This window comes from Pyrgilauda ruficollis, unplaced genomic scaffold (genome assembly GCF_017590135.1).
Source record: "Pyrgilauda ruficollis isolate IOZ18807 unplaced genomic scaffold, ASM1759013v1 scaffold31, whole genome shotgun sequence".
Taxonomy (NCBI): domain Eukaryota; kingdom Metazoa; phylum Chordata; class Aves; order Passeriformes; family Passeridae; genus Pyrgilauda; species Pyrgilauda ruficollis.
Window position 1 is genome coordinate 7,385,005 of NW_024524489.1, and position 17,883 is coordinate 7,402,887.

The following is a 17,883-nucleotide window of genomic DNA, read 5'->3' on the forward strand; positions in this document are numbered from 1 at the left end:
TCAGCAATGGGCAACAATCAGCAAAACTCCGTCCCTTATAAAACAAAATCAAGAAGAGAATATATTAAAAAAAGTAACAACCTAACCCTGTTTTTCACTATTGTCTGGATTCCTAACTTTATGGAGGCTTCCTGCACAGCATGCACTATACAACACAAACCATGGCATCTATTCACACAGTATTCTTCAGCTTCAAAGCACTTTATGACCAGGAAGTCATGACACAAGCAAGCAGTTTCCTACTTTACAGGCAGGGAAACTGAGGCACACAAGGAGGCTACAGCAGAGCCAATCCCATTATTTGATAGCCAAACAAGCATACTGCCTCTGGAAAATTTGATTCATTTTGTTACTTTGCATCAGAGCTAATAACATCATTCAGTACCACATTCTTTATTTGCCACATTTCAGACTGAAACCTAATCCCTTCAAGCACTCATTACCTGTGTTGAAGGTTTTTATATTTCCATAACACAGCTAAGTAATGGTTTTAGCTTGCATAACAAATTTTCGCAGCTCTCATTTCTAAGCAGACATTAGAAGTCATTCTTTTAGGTCTTTTCAAACCTAAACAGTTTCTATGAATTTACATCCTGAACTAAAATGTAATTTTAGAAGCAAGTTTTAGTTAACTGAAAAACTAGCAACATAGAAATTTTAGAATTAATAGATTAACTATCACATATCAAGAACAGGTGAGAGAAATTTTGCGTTTACCCACAGTTTAAACTACTACTAAGTCTTCCCTGATAAATACAAAACCCCTCCAGACAAAGAGTTTTAAATTTAAGTCTTGCATCTTACCTAGTGGGAGCAATGATGCTGCACCTCCCCAGATGGCTACAAAGAAATCAGTGGCTAAAACAGATATTTTTGCTGACTTGATGCAACTTTCTAAACAACAGAAGACAGCCTGCACAACAGCACATTTTCCTGTTCTGAGAAGCAGCAGTCAGAGCTGGTGCACAGTTACAGCTCTCCATTCAGTGCAAAGTACACCACAACAACAGAGTAATTCAGTGATTCTTCTGCATGAAGTTCCTCAGACCCTGAAAACCATCCTTTGATAGGCAACATCCTCCCTTATTGTGCCTAAAGATTAAGGTAAGCAAAAGATTAAGGTAAGCAAAGATAATAATAGACTTACTAGAACATGGGATGACTGCTATCCCTGATCCTTCCATATTCAGCTGTTCAACAAGGGCTCAACAGAAATGCAGAGTAAAGTTTAGTACTTGCCTCCGGCCACACCCAAACGCACGGAGTTCAGCTCTTGCCATCTCGCCCTCCTACTCCGTTTATTTTGCACTGGCTTTGGGCCATAAATACGGCAAAGGAAGTTATGATGCAAGGTAGGTGGAGTACAGTAGGAAGCACCATGGGATTGTTCAGATTATTCCCAGTCTATATAAAGCACAGCCCTTTTCCCTTTTCATTGTATCGCAGCAGAAAACAAGACTGAGCCTTTACTCTCAATGGCATGGTAGTTTTTACTTGAAACAATAAGTTTGTTATGCATTTGTATTTTATCTTCAGCAAAAATGTCAATTTTTTCCAGGACTTAAAATACAACGTATATCTATGTGCACTTTGAGGAAGGGATGGGGAAAATGAGCTGGAAGCAGCAAAGAGAAAGCTTTCCCCTTCTTTTTTTTTCTCCTCCCTCTTATCCTTACTGTGGAGAGAACAGAATGAAAGCCATCTGCTTATGGTATATGCTAGTTCAACTGGGCAAAGGCTGTAGCACAAATGCCACATTACATCTCACTATCAGGCATCTGAATCATCATGATGGGAATCTGAAGAGCTGCAAGGGAAACAGTCCAAGTTCTGGCCAAGTATTGTTACTGTCTGAAATTAATGGATGGATGCTTGCTCTCATTCTAATTCATGGACTTCAACCTCAACAACAGAACTCAGCGCTGCAGTTCAGACTTACTAATGAAGAATATGCAATAAGAATTTTCCTGCCAAATCCTGTAGAAAATCATTACCTTAGATTAGCAATTTTGATTTTGTGAAGTCTATCAGGACTGGTAAACACAGGATTCCTGACCTACATCCCCCCTTCTTTCAGCTGAGCATTATGCACCAAGTCTTTCAGAGAGCTTTCCAAACAAAGACTTTTACTTTGAACCCAAGTTACATTTTCTAACTTGACATTTTTCTTCAGGCATTTTCATATACAAGAAAGCAAAAGTCCTCCCACAAGCCAGACACCAGAAACGTCTATGCAAATAAAGCTCACTATTTTGGATGAACACTCAGCATAGGAGCAACCTAGCTCCCCATTCCTTGGCTGAGCTACCACATATCACACAAGGCAAGAAAATCTCAAACAAAGGTGGTTTTTAAAGCCACCCATACTTTTACTGCAAGTATCTATTGCAACATCAGCATTTAGTAGGAAAAAAAAATCTCAAAGTTTGTTGTGGGTTGACCCTGGCTGGATATGCCAGGCTCCCACCAAAGCCTCTCTATCACTCTCCTCTGCAAATGAATGAGGGAGACAAAATATAATGAAGGATTCATACATTGAGATAAGAAGCTGGAGATCACTCCCCAAATAATGCCACAGGCAAAACAGATTCAAATTAGAGATATTAATTGGATTTATGATTAAAAAACTCAGAGCAGGAAAATAAGAAGTACAATATGACCTTTCCCCCACCTTTCCAGCTCTCGCTCTTCCCCCCCAGCAGTGAAGGGGCATGGGAACAGGGACTGTGGTCAGTTCATCACATGTTGTTCCTGCTGCTGCTCAGGGAAAGGAGTCCTTCCCCTGCCACAGTGAGGGGTCCCTGCCACAGGATAAAGATCTCCAGGAACTTCTCCAGTGTGAGTCCACCCCAGGGTAACAGTTCTCCACAAGCTTTCAGAGTTCAGTGCTTCAGAAGCACAGCCTGCTCCAGAGTGAGTCTCCACAGAGTCACAGGTCCTACTAGGAAACCTGCTCCAGCATGGGCTCCTCTCTCCACAGGTCTGAAGGTCTCCTCCAGGAGCCTCTTCCACCATGGGCCTCCCACAGGTTCAGAGCCCATTCACAGACTCTTCTGAGGCATCCCCCTGCTCCAGTGGGGGTCTCCTCCAAGGGCTGCAGGTGGATCTCTGCATCCCTATGGATCTCCAAGAGCTGCAGGGGCACAGCTGCCTCACCACAGTCTTCACCACAGGCTGCCAGGGAATCTCACTTCCAGTGCCTGGAGCACCTCCTCCTCTTCCTCCTGAGCTGACTTTTGTGTCTGCAGAGTTGTTTCTCTCATATATTCTCACTCTGTTCTTCTCCAGCCATAATTACATCTGCACAGTATCTTTTTTTTTCCTTCTTCCTAAATATGTTATCCCAGAGGTGCTGCCACCATTTCTGACTGGTCCAGCCCTGGCCAGTGCTGGGTCCATCTTGGAGCTAAGCTGGAATTGCCTCTGCTGGACATGGAGGAAGCTTCTGGAAGTTTCTCACAGAAGCCACCCGTGTAGCTCCCCCCCCCACCCCCATCACCAAAACCTGGCTATACAAACCCAATACAAGGATAAAAACCAAACAAATTTGCCTGTAAGATATATAAAATACATTGGTTTCAGTAACACATGTAGGAAACCACAGCCTTTTGCTGAGTACTCACATTTGCCAACACCAGTCATCTACAGCTCGTTCTGCTCAGACCTGAATCCACTTGAATTTGCACCAATGTAGTTAAACAACTGCAGAAATCCAGAGTAAACAAACCCTGCATATATTCTTCATATTATACACACAGCAACATGTTTACAGATCCCTGTCACTGCCATCTGTGTAGCTCCTCTCCTTTAACATATTCCCTTCCACCCCAAAATACTCTTTCCCTTTCTCCCCAAATCCTTCCTCGTGGCTCCTTGCAGACACCACTTTTGCACTGTTGGGCACTTCCCCATCAACTCCTGCAAGCTGACTGTCAGAAAAGCAAGCCCACACATGGTGTTTGGGCTTGTACTCTTGGTGTCCTACTTGCAGCTTGCTCCTCCTCCTCCAGGAGCCAGCAAAGGAGAATTGGATTTTTGGAGGTTTGCCCCTTCAGGCAGACTATGCCTCATCTGCTGAATTCAGCACCAAGTTAAAACATTTCATACACAAGCAGAATGAAATTAATGTTATTTTCAGGCAGATAAAAAAATTCTACCATGTAATTCTTACAATAGATACATACTACAGAAAAGGGGAACAGTCCAACTCATACAACATAATCACAGGGGGGTTCCAGTTGCTCCTCTTCCCATTCTTCAGTATCAAAACATGGCCTGTTCCCAATGATTCTAAAGCCAAGGCAACATCCAAGCATAATGAGTGGGGTTATGAACTCAAGCTTAAGCCTGAATCATCTCAATTTTCTGTACTTACGTCAAACCCAGAGGAAGTCTTTGTACAAAAGAAAAAAAGGTAGTAATAACTTCATAAAGGAAAATAAAAAAGAAAGTAGGCTGCTCTTGCTGTAATAGAGCTTCCCCCCATTGGGAATAAGTGTTATGGTTCCTTCAGCTTCCTACATGGCCAGAGGCCAAAGAAGGGCCACACTAAGGGCTCCCTGTGGGGACTTGGGAGAATTACACATCTCAAGACAGTCCTTTAAAATGCAGGTACTTTCTCACAATGAAAGAAAGCCCAGTGTTGTTCCTGGCAATAAAAAAAGATTTTGTACAAGACAAGACTCTTACTGGAAAAAAGCAAAAATAGATGTGCATCAGGGATAAAGGCATATTTAACACCACCTACACCTAAACAACACAGGCTATCACAGGATCTGGCACCTTCCCCACCCACACCACACCTCCCACTGCCTAAGACACCAACTCTTCCTGAGTTTAAAAACCCTCCTTTTCTGCTTTTCCAGCCAACTCATAATAATCTCACCAATAAAAAGACAATCAACATTCACACCAGGAAGCAACTCCACCTCAGCCCACCAGAACACACAAGGCAAACTCACATTTATCATACAGCAAGTGCCTACCCATACATCAAGCACATTTATCACTTAAATTCTATTTACTGATACCAGGGGGCTGTGCTGGTGGGAGCACCCGTGGGGGAGGGCAGGGTATGGAAGCAGAAGAGAGGAATTTCTTTTTTTGTGAGTCAATGTATCTAAAACGGTATCAAAAAAAAAAAAAAAAAGAGAGCAGCAGATTTGTGATGTAATAGCAGCACAAAACAAATCATGTAACAAGTCAGGAATAAAAAAAAAAGAAGCATCGAACACTCATCTACTCCAAACCCAGCAACTTCACAGAGCTCTGTGCCAAACACTTTTAAAAACACATTGTATTAGTCACTCCTCCATGAAAACAGCTGTCAAAACCTGTGTCCTACCTCCATAAAACACTCCAAACCAAAACACTCATGACACACACAGGTAGGTCAGAGGACACACCATTTCTGGCATCTGAAACAATGACATATTTAACCACACAGATTAATTCCAGTGCAGGAAAAGTCACAGGACACACTGGGCTGTTCTGTGATGCAAGCTGGCCAGTCTGGTACCCTACAACACATTACTACAATGGCAAATTCAGAGGCATTTTAGCACATCACAGGCAGGGCTGACATCTCCTTTACGCTCCAATTCCAGAATGTGCTCTTCAGCCATCTACCTGCAGGACAAGCAAAAAGCAAACCAAACCATCCCAAACTAGGAATTTCAGACCACACAACACAATAGTGTGCCTATTTATCACTTTCAAAATCTGCTCTGTCTTCCTACATATTTGCTGTTACAATGTAGAGGCTTCCTTGTTACATCTTCTAAATATCACCAGAGTAAATGATATGTTTTTGTTAGTCCAACTTAATCCTTGCAGTAAGTGACAAATGCACAAAGATGGTGGAGAAATTCCCCTGTATTGCCAACTCTCAAGGGAGGGTAGGGAGAGGATAAGGTACCATCTGACTGCTCCTAAATGGAGAGCTGAAGCACACCATGATCCTCCCAAATCCACCCGTTATTTCTGATTGCACAGCCCCACAACAAATCACTTCCAACACAGAAGTTTTTAGCTCCTTTTTGCCTTGATTTACTACAAACCATCACTCAAGTCCTTACTGAATTCAAGGGGAAGCTACAAAAGACACATGGCTTTGGGTGTGGATGCAAACCAAAGGAACAAGACCATCCATTTGAGCAGCATCCTACTATTAAATTCATTAGGTGTAATGCCACACCACACCTTTGCAGAAGGGCAGCCCTTCCCAACTCACCACCAGCTCTGGGTGGGTACACACTCCTGCTGTATGGGAATGACCTTCACTCGTCACATCCAGGTGACTGCCAGGACACACAGCACTGCAGACAACTAACACAGCCACCAGCCATGCCAAAGATGGCCAGCACGAAATGCCTGTGCTTGGTGATCACACCTATTTGGCAACAGCTGATATTATTATTATTATTCAAAGCCACTAAGGAGGAGCTTTGTCCTACTTCTTCTGGGCTGCAACACACAGGAAGCCATGAGTAACTAAAGCAGCACCCATTCAGTTTGTACAGAGGACGCACTGAGCATTTGCAACAAAACAGATGGATCTTTGTTGTTATTTTGCAGGTTAAAAGGGATCAGTGGGGCTAGTCCAACATGAGAAATGACGAATGGCCAGACAGTCTCAGTCAACCACTTTACAGTAACAGGATATGCAAAACTACAGCAGAACTGGGAAGGAGAAATCTTGTCCCCTTCAGTCAGCCCACGAGCCCAAGCAACCTGCTTGATCCAACCTTTGCTCCTGTGATGTGGAGCTCTCCACACTTTAACTTGTATCCCAAACATTCAGGCACTCTACCAGACGCTGCAGAAGGGTGGCAGATTGTAGAGCTGATCGCTGTCTGACAGGTTTTATTTAAGTGCTGCTCGCTCCCCACAGCTCTTTCCAGGCAACAGCAGGCTCTGTGCAGACACACCAGCTGAGAAGTGAAGGGAGAACAGTTCAGCAGGGCAAGGCAGCAGAGCTTGCTGGGTGGCTTTTGGCTTTACAGGTTGTCACCAAAGTCACGACAGTGAACAGTGTTGTACAGAATAGTGGTTGCTTAGGTGATGTCACACCTATTTTAAATGAATTAAACAGAGCAGAGTTTAAACAAATAACATTCATACTATGCCAGGCTCTTCTTGCTTCAAGAGCTTCAGAAGCTGTCCCTTTCAGCCTGGTGCTACTTGGCTGCTCATTCAGCTTCCCTGGAGGTAGAAAACCTTCTCTTAGCCAACACAGCTAAGTACTGTTTGCAAGAGAAGTACTCTAAATAACAATGTTTTTTGTGCAACACTGGTAAATCACTCTGAGAAGGGCCTTGTGGGCAAGACCTACGGACAGCACAGAGGCACAAGAGTGCAGAGGCAAGAAGCACAGAGTGCTGCATCCATGCTTTCCGGCACAGACCTTTCCTTGCAGCAGAAGGTGTTCTCAAAAGGCTGGAAGATGCAGCGTGGAGAGGCTACAGGACAGCAACACTCTTCAGGAACACAGCCTGGACACAAGCCATGGCAGAGTCCCTCTGGCACCCTGGTATTTCACAGGAGAGCTCCCTGCCATTTTCCTGGGAGGTCTGGTTCATTTTGCCTGGTCCCTTGCAGTCTGCCTTTCACGACTCAGTGACACCTCCCTCACTCTGCTACAGCCAGAAATTCTCTGCTATGTCATTCCCTGCTATGGAATGAGCTTCTCCCGAACACTTCATTACGTACACAGTTGTACTACAGCTGAGACCAGAGAAGCTCTAACAAATTCTAGGAATGCCATCCTTTAGAGGGTCTTCCCTGGCTTAGGATATCCAAAGATGGCAGGAAAGGGTTCCACTTGTCTGGAGAAGTCAGGCAGGAGCTAATAATCACTGCTCTGTGTGATTCAGATACTGACCTAGGTAAGATTCTGCATTCAGGACAGCAAATACTCATTGAGACAGCAGAGTGAAAAAAGATCTGTGCACACTCCCCACCCAAAAAAAAAAAAAAAAAAAAAAGAGAATAGTGCACTAGACAAGCCGCCTCAGGCAACAGGGAAATGAGCAAGTTATAACTGTGCACAGGTAGGACAGAAACAGCTGAGTAAGAGACCCAGCTACAGGGAGTAAAAGCCCTCCTCTAAATTCATATTATTTGCTAGCCCAGCCAAGTTGCACAACTTCAGCTTTGTTCAGCAAAACTGAGGAATGGGAGGGTGAGATTCCTGTATCTTGCTGAAGAGGCTTGTGGCTACTGAAATTCAGGAAGGGGACAGTCACCTTAGAGAAGGTCAAGCCTCCACACCTTGAGAATGCAAGAAGGATAAACTACAGCAGTGCTTATGTGGAGCCTTCCAGCTCCGTGTTCACACGCTCACAGGCTGCTGCTACACTGGAGCTACTTGGTTTGGGGCAGAACAGAGCTCAAATACATTAAATAAATTAAAAAAAGAAAGAGGATTTTACTCTTTTAAATAACAGAAGGAAAATTAAGTAAGCAAAAATACACAATTCCAGAGACTCTCCATTAGCCTTCAATTGAAATAAACAATGGGATTTAACACCCTAATGAAACGAGGAAAACCAGTAATCTAAACTTAAATCTAAATTGCTCCTTAAGTAGTTAAGTTTCACAAAACAGAAGTATCAAATGACAAGGAAAATCTCCTAACTTATTCAACAAAAAAACAAAACGAACCCCACATACTGCTTCTTATCCGAGATACATCTTAAACAGTGAAACAAGAATATTTTTTTTATATATTTTAAGGATTTGTGAAGAAACATCTCTTTCAGGGCCCATTCTCAAGCATGGAACACAATTAATTACCACCAGCATTCTCTCCCCATCAGTGATTAACTCTACAAATCATTTAAATGCTGATGTTGGATATGACAGACCTGTATTCCAGCTGCACCACAATGTACCAGTTGGTTTGACCCTACAGATCCTCCACATCCCAGGCTGAGCTCACTGCATGACCTCTAACAAATGGCTTGACCTCCCTGCAGCTTCCGCTCACTTTATTCCAAGTTATGATGCATAGCAGTTTGCATTTTACAGATCAAATATTTGATACAGAATAACTTAATCATGTCAGAACCTTTAAAGTCCTCTTCTCCTCAATTCTGTGGGAACATGTCCATGTTTTTACATGAGTTTGGATATTATAACCCAGGTACACTGCAGATAAAAGCTTTTAAGAATCAATTTTATTATCAAGAGAACCACACTGAATAAATTATAACTGCAGTACAAGCCTGATTTTAAAATGTCTATGCTTTACTTTGCAGAAGCATGAAACAAACATATAAATAGGGTTTAAAAAAATACAAAACCCTAGACAAATGCACAAAGTTTTCCCCTAACCTTCCTTTTTAAAATAAACACCAGTAAAAGGTAGGGCACTGCACACAGCAATCTATCAAAGGCTCATATCAGATTAAGACCAGGAAGCATCACAGTAGTATAGAATAAATTTGTACAGAAACTACATTACCAGCTCAGTAAAAAAACTCTTGGTATTAACACCACAGAAACAAAACCCAAAGGGTTTCATCCTTAAGACACCAGTGAGTTCAACATCCACACAACACCATTCCTCTGGTGAAATACCCAGTGAGTACAGTGCATGACTAACCCTAAACATTCAGTAAGATCCTGAGTATTAATGATTAACTAAATGCAAACAGCAAAAGCAGAAGACAACTTTGTGCCCTTTAACCCGTCAGAGTCACAGTCGCTGTTCTGTCCCCAGCTCACTGTTCCCTCTCCATGAACACTTATCCCAAACTGCAGCAAGTTTTAAACAACATTTCAGATCTTTCATGTTCTACAGAAAAGTCTGAAACCTCTAAACCAGTTAAACAGTAGTGACTAAGATAATTAAGTACACTTCACATGATGTCCAGGATTTCTGGTGACCTTTACTCACAGTATCATCCCACTGTTTGGGAACTGAAGATCAAAAAGACTTTGCCTGACTCACAAGTGACTAAGCTGACAGAAACCAGGCCCCAAGATAATAAAACAGAGCAAAGAGAAGTTTTATCTGCTCGTCACCTCCTGAATAGGAGCATCCTCCAGTTTCCAGAGCACTGAGTACCTTTTACATTTCACAAGACTGTGAAAGCCCAGACATTAAAAGGATCTTGGCTGTTCCTTTGATGTCAGTGGGCACATGCAGAAGGAAGCAAGAAGTCCTCCTTCAGCCGTGCCACCAAGCCATAGGAGGCAGCTCCGGCCAGTCTTGTCAGGGTCACTTGACTCCTTCTCCAGGGAGGCTGTGTGGCAGCAAGGCACGACTGTGTGTGTAATTAAACCAACTCCATAACACGCACAGTGGGAGAGAAAGCAGTCCCCAAGGCAGGCTGCTGACAAGGACAGAGGCCAGGCAAACGGAGCACTTTCAAGACTGTTTCTCCATCGATAATTTGAAAGGAATGCTAGGCACACTGCCATGCCTCTAGTTTGTTCTGTGGAAATAACCTTTATACCTGCCTCTTTTAAAGTCCAACTGACTTGCATGTAAATTAATCCCACAAAGCAGATCTGCTCACCAAAAAAGCAGAGATCCCAGCTGACAACACTAGGAAGGAGAAGACAAAACAAAATTCCGTGATTTATCCATCCATCCCAAACGTCATGACAGCATAGGAGCCCTCAAAAGTGTAAATGCAAGAGCCCCATGAGGCACTCAGCCCCTGAACTGTTCAATAGATCAGAAGAGGCATAATTAACTATTCCCATGGTCTCCACAGCTTGATCGGGTATGAATTTGTAATATTGCCCTTCCCCCATGTCTGATAAAAGCCACACAAAGAAACAAAAATATTAACACACTGCTACGTAATATAACACAAATTGCAGGTAGAGTGCTATGGTATTAAAGAAGACATAGGAGAAAGTAAATGCATTTAAAACTACTCCTGGAACAATTATTCACTGAACAGAAAAAAAAAAAAAAAAAAAAAAAAAAAAAAAAAGTAAAAAAAATCTTGTTGTAACAGCATGAAGCAAAGGGAGGGGGAAAAGAAAAAGAGCACTCTGGGAACCTCAAGGCAGTGTTTTCTATTTTGCATAACAACAGGTCAGAGTCTGTAAGAGAAGCGCAAGAGGTTTGAGAAGTTTAGAACTAAGACAGCACAGCAAAACAACCACCTAAGCTTTATTTAGCATTCTAGACAGAATACTTAAACATCGAGTACCACATTAAAGTGTTTGAATATAGTACTAAAACTTTTAAATTATTAACATTAAGTGGATATTCAGTTAAAAGAACACTTAATAAACTAAATCCTCCAATTAGATGAAGATATGCAGCACACTCTTTGAAGAGCTCAGTCTGAAACCCCATTCCTGCACTGAAATCCATGAAAGGGGCCAAGGAAAACAGTGTTAATGACTGATAAACCTGATCAGAGATAAATAATTAAAAGACCACAGGAACAGCACTGAGATCCTACAGCTCACTTATTCCTCTCATAAACTCTGCTGGGGGTCAGTTTGTTTATAAACTTACAGCTGCTTATCTCACAAAGCACAAGAGATTCACTTCTGCTAAAAGTTCTTTAGTTAAACTACCAGAGAAGTGCTTCCTACAAAAAATCCCAGAGACAGACTACCTCAGTAACTCAGAATCCATACAGCAGCTCCAATTAACTGCAAAACAGCTTTAACTGTAGGGTTTTTTTAAAGGTGAAACGTAGACATATCCACAAACTAGTGAGACTTCTGCAATGAAAATATGTACTTGAAGTGCTCACTGGATGTGGCAACTCCAAGATCCCTTGGGACAAGATGTTAGACTTTAGAAGGAAAGCACTACTCCTTGTGGTATCAAAGTTGCAGCGTTACACCTGGAAGCTTAACTTGATTAGAAAAGAACACATGGTTATCAAGAACTTGGGTGTCACACATTTCAGTCATTTCTGATGATAAAAGGCAAAACTTAATAAGGAATTCAAGTGCTCTCCAGTTTGCCAAGTTAGTCCCTAAAAATACAACTGTGGGTCTGGATCCATCCCAATTTCAAGAGGCCCCAGGAACCAATGCACATAATTCAAATTGAAAAATTAACAATTATCTAGATCAAGGAGGGTTGATCTAAAAAGTTCTCTGGGTATTAAAGAGTAGCTCAATCTACCACATCCCACATTCTGACAGGGAAAAAAAAAACAACCCCCAAACATTTATCCAGCATGCATAATGACCCAAATTATTTCTCAATACATGCTCCTTTTAGGGTAATAATGTAAAATAAAAGGAGAGATACCAATTATGCTGTGGAAAAATATGCTATTTTAGAAAGTGTTTCCAGCTCCTTTTCACTGCTTAACAGTACCAGTCACACTCCCACAAGCCTTCACTGATGAAAGGTGAGACAACCTCACGCAGCTTGCCAGCATTAACCCTGTTATTACCTTCATCAGTACAGCTACACACAAATTACTTCTCAGTACACCCTCGTGCAGACTTTCAATCCCATTGTCCTGACACATGGTTACAGCAGCAGTTTAGCTACTATCTGTCATTACCACAAGGAAAACATTCCCATTTCAGGGTAGTCTCCCAAGAGCATGAGTAGTTATGCTGCTACAGCAATTTCCCAGCTTTTCCCTGGCAGCTGCTCAGAGGTGAATTCCTGGCTGGGCTCACATTGCTTGTATTTCCCACTTGGGGAACAAACTGTGTTGTTTTATCCTTTGCCCACACTCTCTTCTGGAGCACAGGAGATGGACCTGGAGCTGAGAGTTAAAAATCATATACAGACGATTTTATTTGTAGGGTGGGGAAAAGGAGACACCTTAAACTTTAAGAAACAAAACATTTTGTAGATGGTTTAGGGCCAGCCTACTACTTCTCATTCAAACAATGAAGAAAAAGATACTGAAGTTATGAACACTGCACTACTGAAAAAATAAAAGAGCCCTCATGCCCTGTTCCCTCCCTTCTTCAAACCCTCCTTCTCTGCCCATCTCAAACTTTTAATTTTTTTGTGAAAAGAGAAAGGAGATGTTTTTTTTATTATTAACTAACAGACAATGAGGAAATCTGGAGAAAAGCTTTTTTAAGCTGAATTAAAAGTTCTAATACTCAAAATACTTACATTTTTATTCCTTAAGCCACTTTCAACCCTCACAATCCTTTCATTATTCGAAGTAAACACAATGTGAAAAGGCCGTATTCATCTCTTTATTTACGTGTTAAAAACCAGAATCCCTAATGAGTTGAGTCATCAACCAAAGAGAAGTCTGAGCCACCGGGGCAATGCATACTCTGGAACTTGTCACCTGCAAATGCTGATGAGATAAGACTGCGCCTGTTTGTTTTCTCCTTTATTTGAACTCAGTGACAAGGAACTCACCAGCAACAGCATCTCTTGAAGATTTCACTGATATATGAGGGCGCTTTCCTAGCTCTGTTTTGACATGGATTGAATCAACACCTTATTGTATTTACTGCTTGTTTTTCTAAGTTTTTACAGGCAGACAACACCACTGTTGCACAACACATTGGCTATTTAATCTAGTTGGGCTCATATGCTGTCTGTTCCTCCCTCATTAGCTAGAGCAATCGTCATCCAGCCTTCTCTAGTGTTCTGCGAGATCAAATTATCACTCATTATTTCCTCCTAATTGCAGAGGAAGAACCTCACACCTATAGCAAAACAAGCTTCCCTGAAACACCCACATCCTTCCAGCATGGATTCCCAGTTTCACCTTTCAGTACATCTCCTTTCTGGATTGCTTCAGTCAGTTCCTTGAAGAGTTAAACTAGAAATAATCTTTAATACAAGAATGCTGTTGAAAGAACCACCTATGCGTGCAAAGCTACTCGGTAAGACAGGCCACATCGCCCGGGGGAGGATGGCAGAAAGAACACTTGAAAGCACCCTCAGCTTGGACTAAATAAGTATTAAGCTTGTCGGGATTTTCTGTACATACTGCACAGTCTATCAGAACAACAGAATATGGATTTCACGGGGCATCCCTGCCACTAAACCCAGGTATTCAGTGGCAGGTGTACCTCCAAAGGAAACTATTTTACGTCACCGCTTTCGCATATATTGTGCTGGAAACTAAGGCAAAGCGGCTGGGCTTTGCTTTCATCCACTGCAACTGACAAAAACGGCGCAGTTTTAAAATTCATGGTAAAACTCCTTAGAGGAGGCGGTGCTCCGTGTGCCCTTTGAAAGTGTTAGAACAGAGACACGTCCCAGAGCCGGGCAGGTTTAGCACACACCGCCGCCAACAGCTCCCGAAACTCTGCCGGCCGAGGTCGGGAATACCTGCCCCGAGAGCTCGCAGGCACCGTGACCCGCAAACAAGGCGGACACCATCTTCCTCCGGGAGCCCGGGCACTGCACGGCACAGCCACCCGCACCCCGCGGAACCGGCACGGCTCAAAACAACTTTAAGAACTTCGTACCATTAAAAACAAAAAAAAAAAAAAAAAAAAAAAAAAAAAAAACCAAACCAACCAAAAAAATAGAGGAAGAAAACAGGATCCATACAAGCGCCCATTTAGCCCGCGGGAGGGCGGGGAAACCTCATTCCCCAGCAGTGGGGAGAAGGAAAAGCCCCGGGCGCTGCGGGCCCCCCTCCACCCCGCGCTGCTGCCGGGGCCCCGCGGCCCCCCCGGCCCTGGCCCGGCTCCAGCGGGCCCGTCTAACAAGTTGATCCCGGCGTGAAAGAGGAAGAAAAGGAAAACCTGGGAGGGGGAGGGGAAGCCCCTGCGCGGCCGCGGAGCCGGGACCGAGCGGGGGAAGGCGGACAGGGAATGCCGGAGGGAAGGAGAGTCGCCTCCCGCCCCTCTCCACGGCCGCGGGATCCATTTTCCCTCCCGCTGCCCCGCTCCAACTTTCCGCTCGCCGCGGCCCGGGACTCACCGGCATCATCTTGGAGCCGAACCGCATGGGGGCGGCCGGTGCCGGCGCCGCCACCCGGAGCGGGGAGCGGCGGCCCGGGGGGCGGAGGGGCTGCGCTGCCGCCGGGACGACCTGTTGCGGGAGGCACCCGGCTCGGCCCAGCCTCGCCGCCCGCCCTCCGCTTTGTTCCCACCGGGAGCCGCTCTCCCGCCACCGCCGCCTCCACCTCCGACTCCGCTCCGAAACTAACCCCGGCCCGGCGAGGAGGAGCCGCCGCGCCCCGCCCGCCGCCCACCCCCGGGAGGGGCCGGCCCACCCCCTGCTCCCGCCGGGGCTACCGGCCCGGAGCTCCACGAGGGAGGTCGGAGCTGCCGGCGCTCGGCTCTCAGCGGGAACTGTGACAATACGAGGTCCGTGGGTGTCCCTACGGGTCACCTCCTCCTGCGCGCCGCTCCGAAACGCGCGGGTTTCGGGGCCGCACGGAGAGCAGGGACACACGCAGCACGGTTTTCCCTGGATCGGCAGCGCGGGTGGAAACCACCGGCCAAGGTCACAGCAGAGCTTCCCCTAGCCTGATCTGCCGTCCCTACTGCCTCAGACGGACCGTCCTACAGATGCCTTTTAGCTCCTCGTGTACGCAGTCAATGGAGCATCCCTGCCCCAGGCACGTTTTATTTTTTTTGTTATTTTTGGTTAGTCCTGGTGAGTCGATCAAGTCACACCTCACTGAGATGACAAAGTCTTGGTTGGGCTGTCCAAAAAACATCCCCATGAATCTTTTGCATCCACTTAAGAGGTGGAGGGGAAAAGTTCTCCCTTCTTTGGAGCAGTGTGCAGGACACCCACGTCAAACCCAGGCGCTTGGCTAGCAGCACTTCAGAAGCTCACGCAAGGCTTGGAAAAAAAAGTGTATTCAATCGGCACCGTTACAGGGCTCTCTCGCCGGGAAAACCAGCCCCATCTGCTTTTCCTACTCGTATTAAAATCTTCGCAGTAACTAGGCAGGATAAAAGCGGAGGGGATTAGAAGTTCCAAGATGAAGGAAGAGCAAAACACGAACCTAATTTGTATACAAACATCTATTTTTCTAAAGCAGTAAAGAAACTTTGAGAGCATTAAAGAAGCTTTGAGAGCTCCTTCCCCCACGAACTCCTAGGCGGGAAGCAAGCACTGTTTAATACAATATTGCGGCAGGGGGGCGGACAGGGATGAAATCCCGGCCGAGCCGGGCCGTGTTTGTCCCGATCCCGGGGCCGCTCCCGCATCCCCCCCACTCCCCGCGCTCCTCGCCCCCGCGTCCCGGCCGGCCAATGAGGGGACGCCGCCCTCTGCATGACGTCACCTCCTCCGGCGCCCATTGGGCGCCTCACGAACACAGCGCGGTGTCTCCTGGCAACGCCGTGACGTCACGGCCCCGCCCCGGCCCCGTCCCGGGCAGCGGCTCCCCCGTTGTCCCGGCGGAAAACGCGCGTCTCCAGCGGGGCTGCTGCCTTGTGCCCCTGCGGCTGTTGGACGAACGGCGAGCAAAGAGCTGCCAAACCCCAAACCCCGCGGACATCCCGCCGCCTGAGCGGGATCTCTGAATCCCAGCTCTTTCCCGATTTGCGCCCGTTCCGATTCGCTTCTCCTGTGCCCGCATGCATGGGTCAACCTACGCACAGAAGGTTTACAAAGCCATTTATAAAAGCCAAAGTTTTCATTTGCTAGATTTTTTAAAACTCAGACTTTAGATTTATATTACAGGATAAAATGTTACAGGTCAAAGCATGCGGCAGTGGAGAATTGAAATTCTTAGAATCGCAGAGTACAGAATCATTGATTTTGGAAGATCATCGAGTTCAATCATTAACCCAACAGTGCCACATCTGCCACCAAACCACGTCCCTAAGCACCACAACTCCATGTCCTCTGAACACTTCTAGGGAGGGTGATCTCTCACTTCCCTGGGCAGCCTTTGAGTTAAGACAGTTCAGTAAAGACATTTTTCCTAATCCCCAATCTAAACCTCTCCTGGTGCAACTTGAGGCCGTGTCCTCTTGCCCTATCACTTGTTACTTGGGACAAAAGACCAACTCCCACCTGGCTACAACCTCCTTTCAGGGAGCACAATGAGGTCCCTCTGATCATCCTTTTCTCCAGGCTAAACACCCCCCAGTCCCACCTCAGAAGCCTTGGTGCTCCAGACCCTTCACCAGCTTTGTTGTCCCTCTTTGGAAACACTCCAGCCAATGATTCTGCAAATCTCTGCTGAATTTTTAGAAGCATGTAGTTACTAAGGGATAAAATCGAGTGTGATCTTTTAATGTACTCCCTAAATACAGACACAAATAATACTAATAATTAGAATATTAAAATAACAATTTGAAGCCCATAAAATAAACCTGGAAATGGTTAGGTAAACATCAAGTAGCAAAGGTGTTTCAGATGAGTGTGTGCGAGGTAGCCACATTTTGCTAGCACAAGCCTCTTGCAGGCCAATCCACAGAAGTCTCTTTTGGCTCAAGTTCTAATTTTGACATCTTCCACGCAGAACTGCAACCCCATCCCTGCTAAGGAAATGAAGCTCCAAGGGGTGCACATATTTATTTCCAGTCCTGTGCAGGCTCTGTGACTCATACACTGCAATGAAGGCTCTCAGTGCCATCTGGTCTCACACTGAAGATCCCAGCTCCTCTCCAGCAGAGGGGACAGTGCTGGCCAGGACTGCAGGTCAAGTGGGGCCAAAACCACTTGTACCCATGCCTATCTCAGCAGCGCTGCTCGCCCTCCCCACAGCACCTCACATTCCTGCCCCTCACAGCTACTCAGACATGATTTCACTAGAGAAGCACGGCATGAATTTCTCACAACAGGTTATTAATTACAGGACAGACTTTCTGGTTTATCAGCAGAGAGTTGATGGCTCCCCCAGAGAGGGCAGAAATATGGAGGGGGTTTCTGAGAGCAGGTTCAAGCTCCAGAGTGTCGACAGTTGGAGATAACTGAGTCATGCACAGGAGCATTGGCAGCAGTTGCCAGTCCTGCATACAAGAGCTGTCAGAAAAAGG

General features: G+C 45.2%; 1 protein-coding gene across 3 annotated transcripts in view; it reads right to left on the bottom strand.

Moving 5' to 3' along the window:
- TP53BP2 (tumor protein p53 binding protein 2) overlaps nucleotides 1–15,084 on the bottom strand; it is a 54,257-nt gene extending 39,173 nt beyond the window's left edge. For 2 of the 3 annotated variants that reach the window (XM_041474047.1, XM_041474046.1), the window contains exon 1: nucleotides 14,858–15,084. In XM_041474047.1, the coding sequence (XP_041329981.1) occupies nucleotides 14,858–14,884 (27 nt within the window). In that variant the 5' untranslated portion in view covers nucleotides 14,885–15,084. Of the gene's footprint in view, nucleotides 1–1,147; nucleotides 1,269–14,857 lie in introns of those variants that run through there. The other variant, XM_041474049.1, reaches the window with a different exon arrangement.
- Between the last annotated feature and the right edge of the window lie 2,799 nt (nucleotides 15,085–17,883).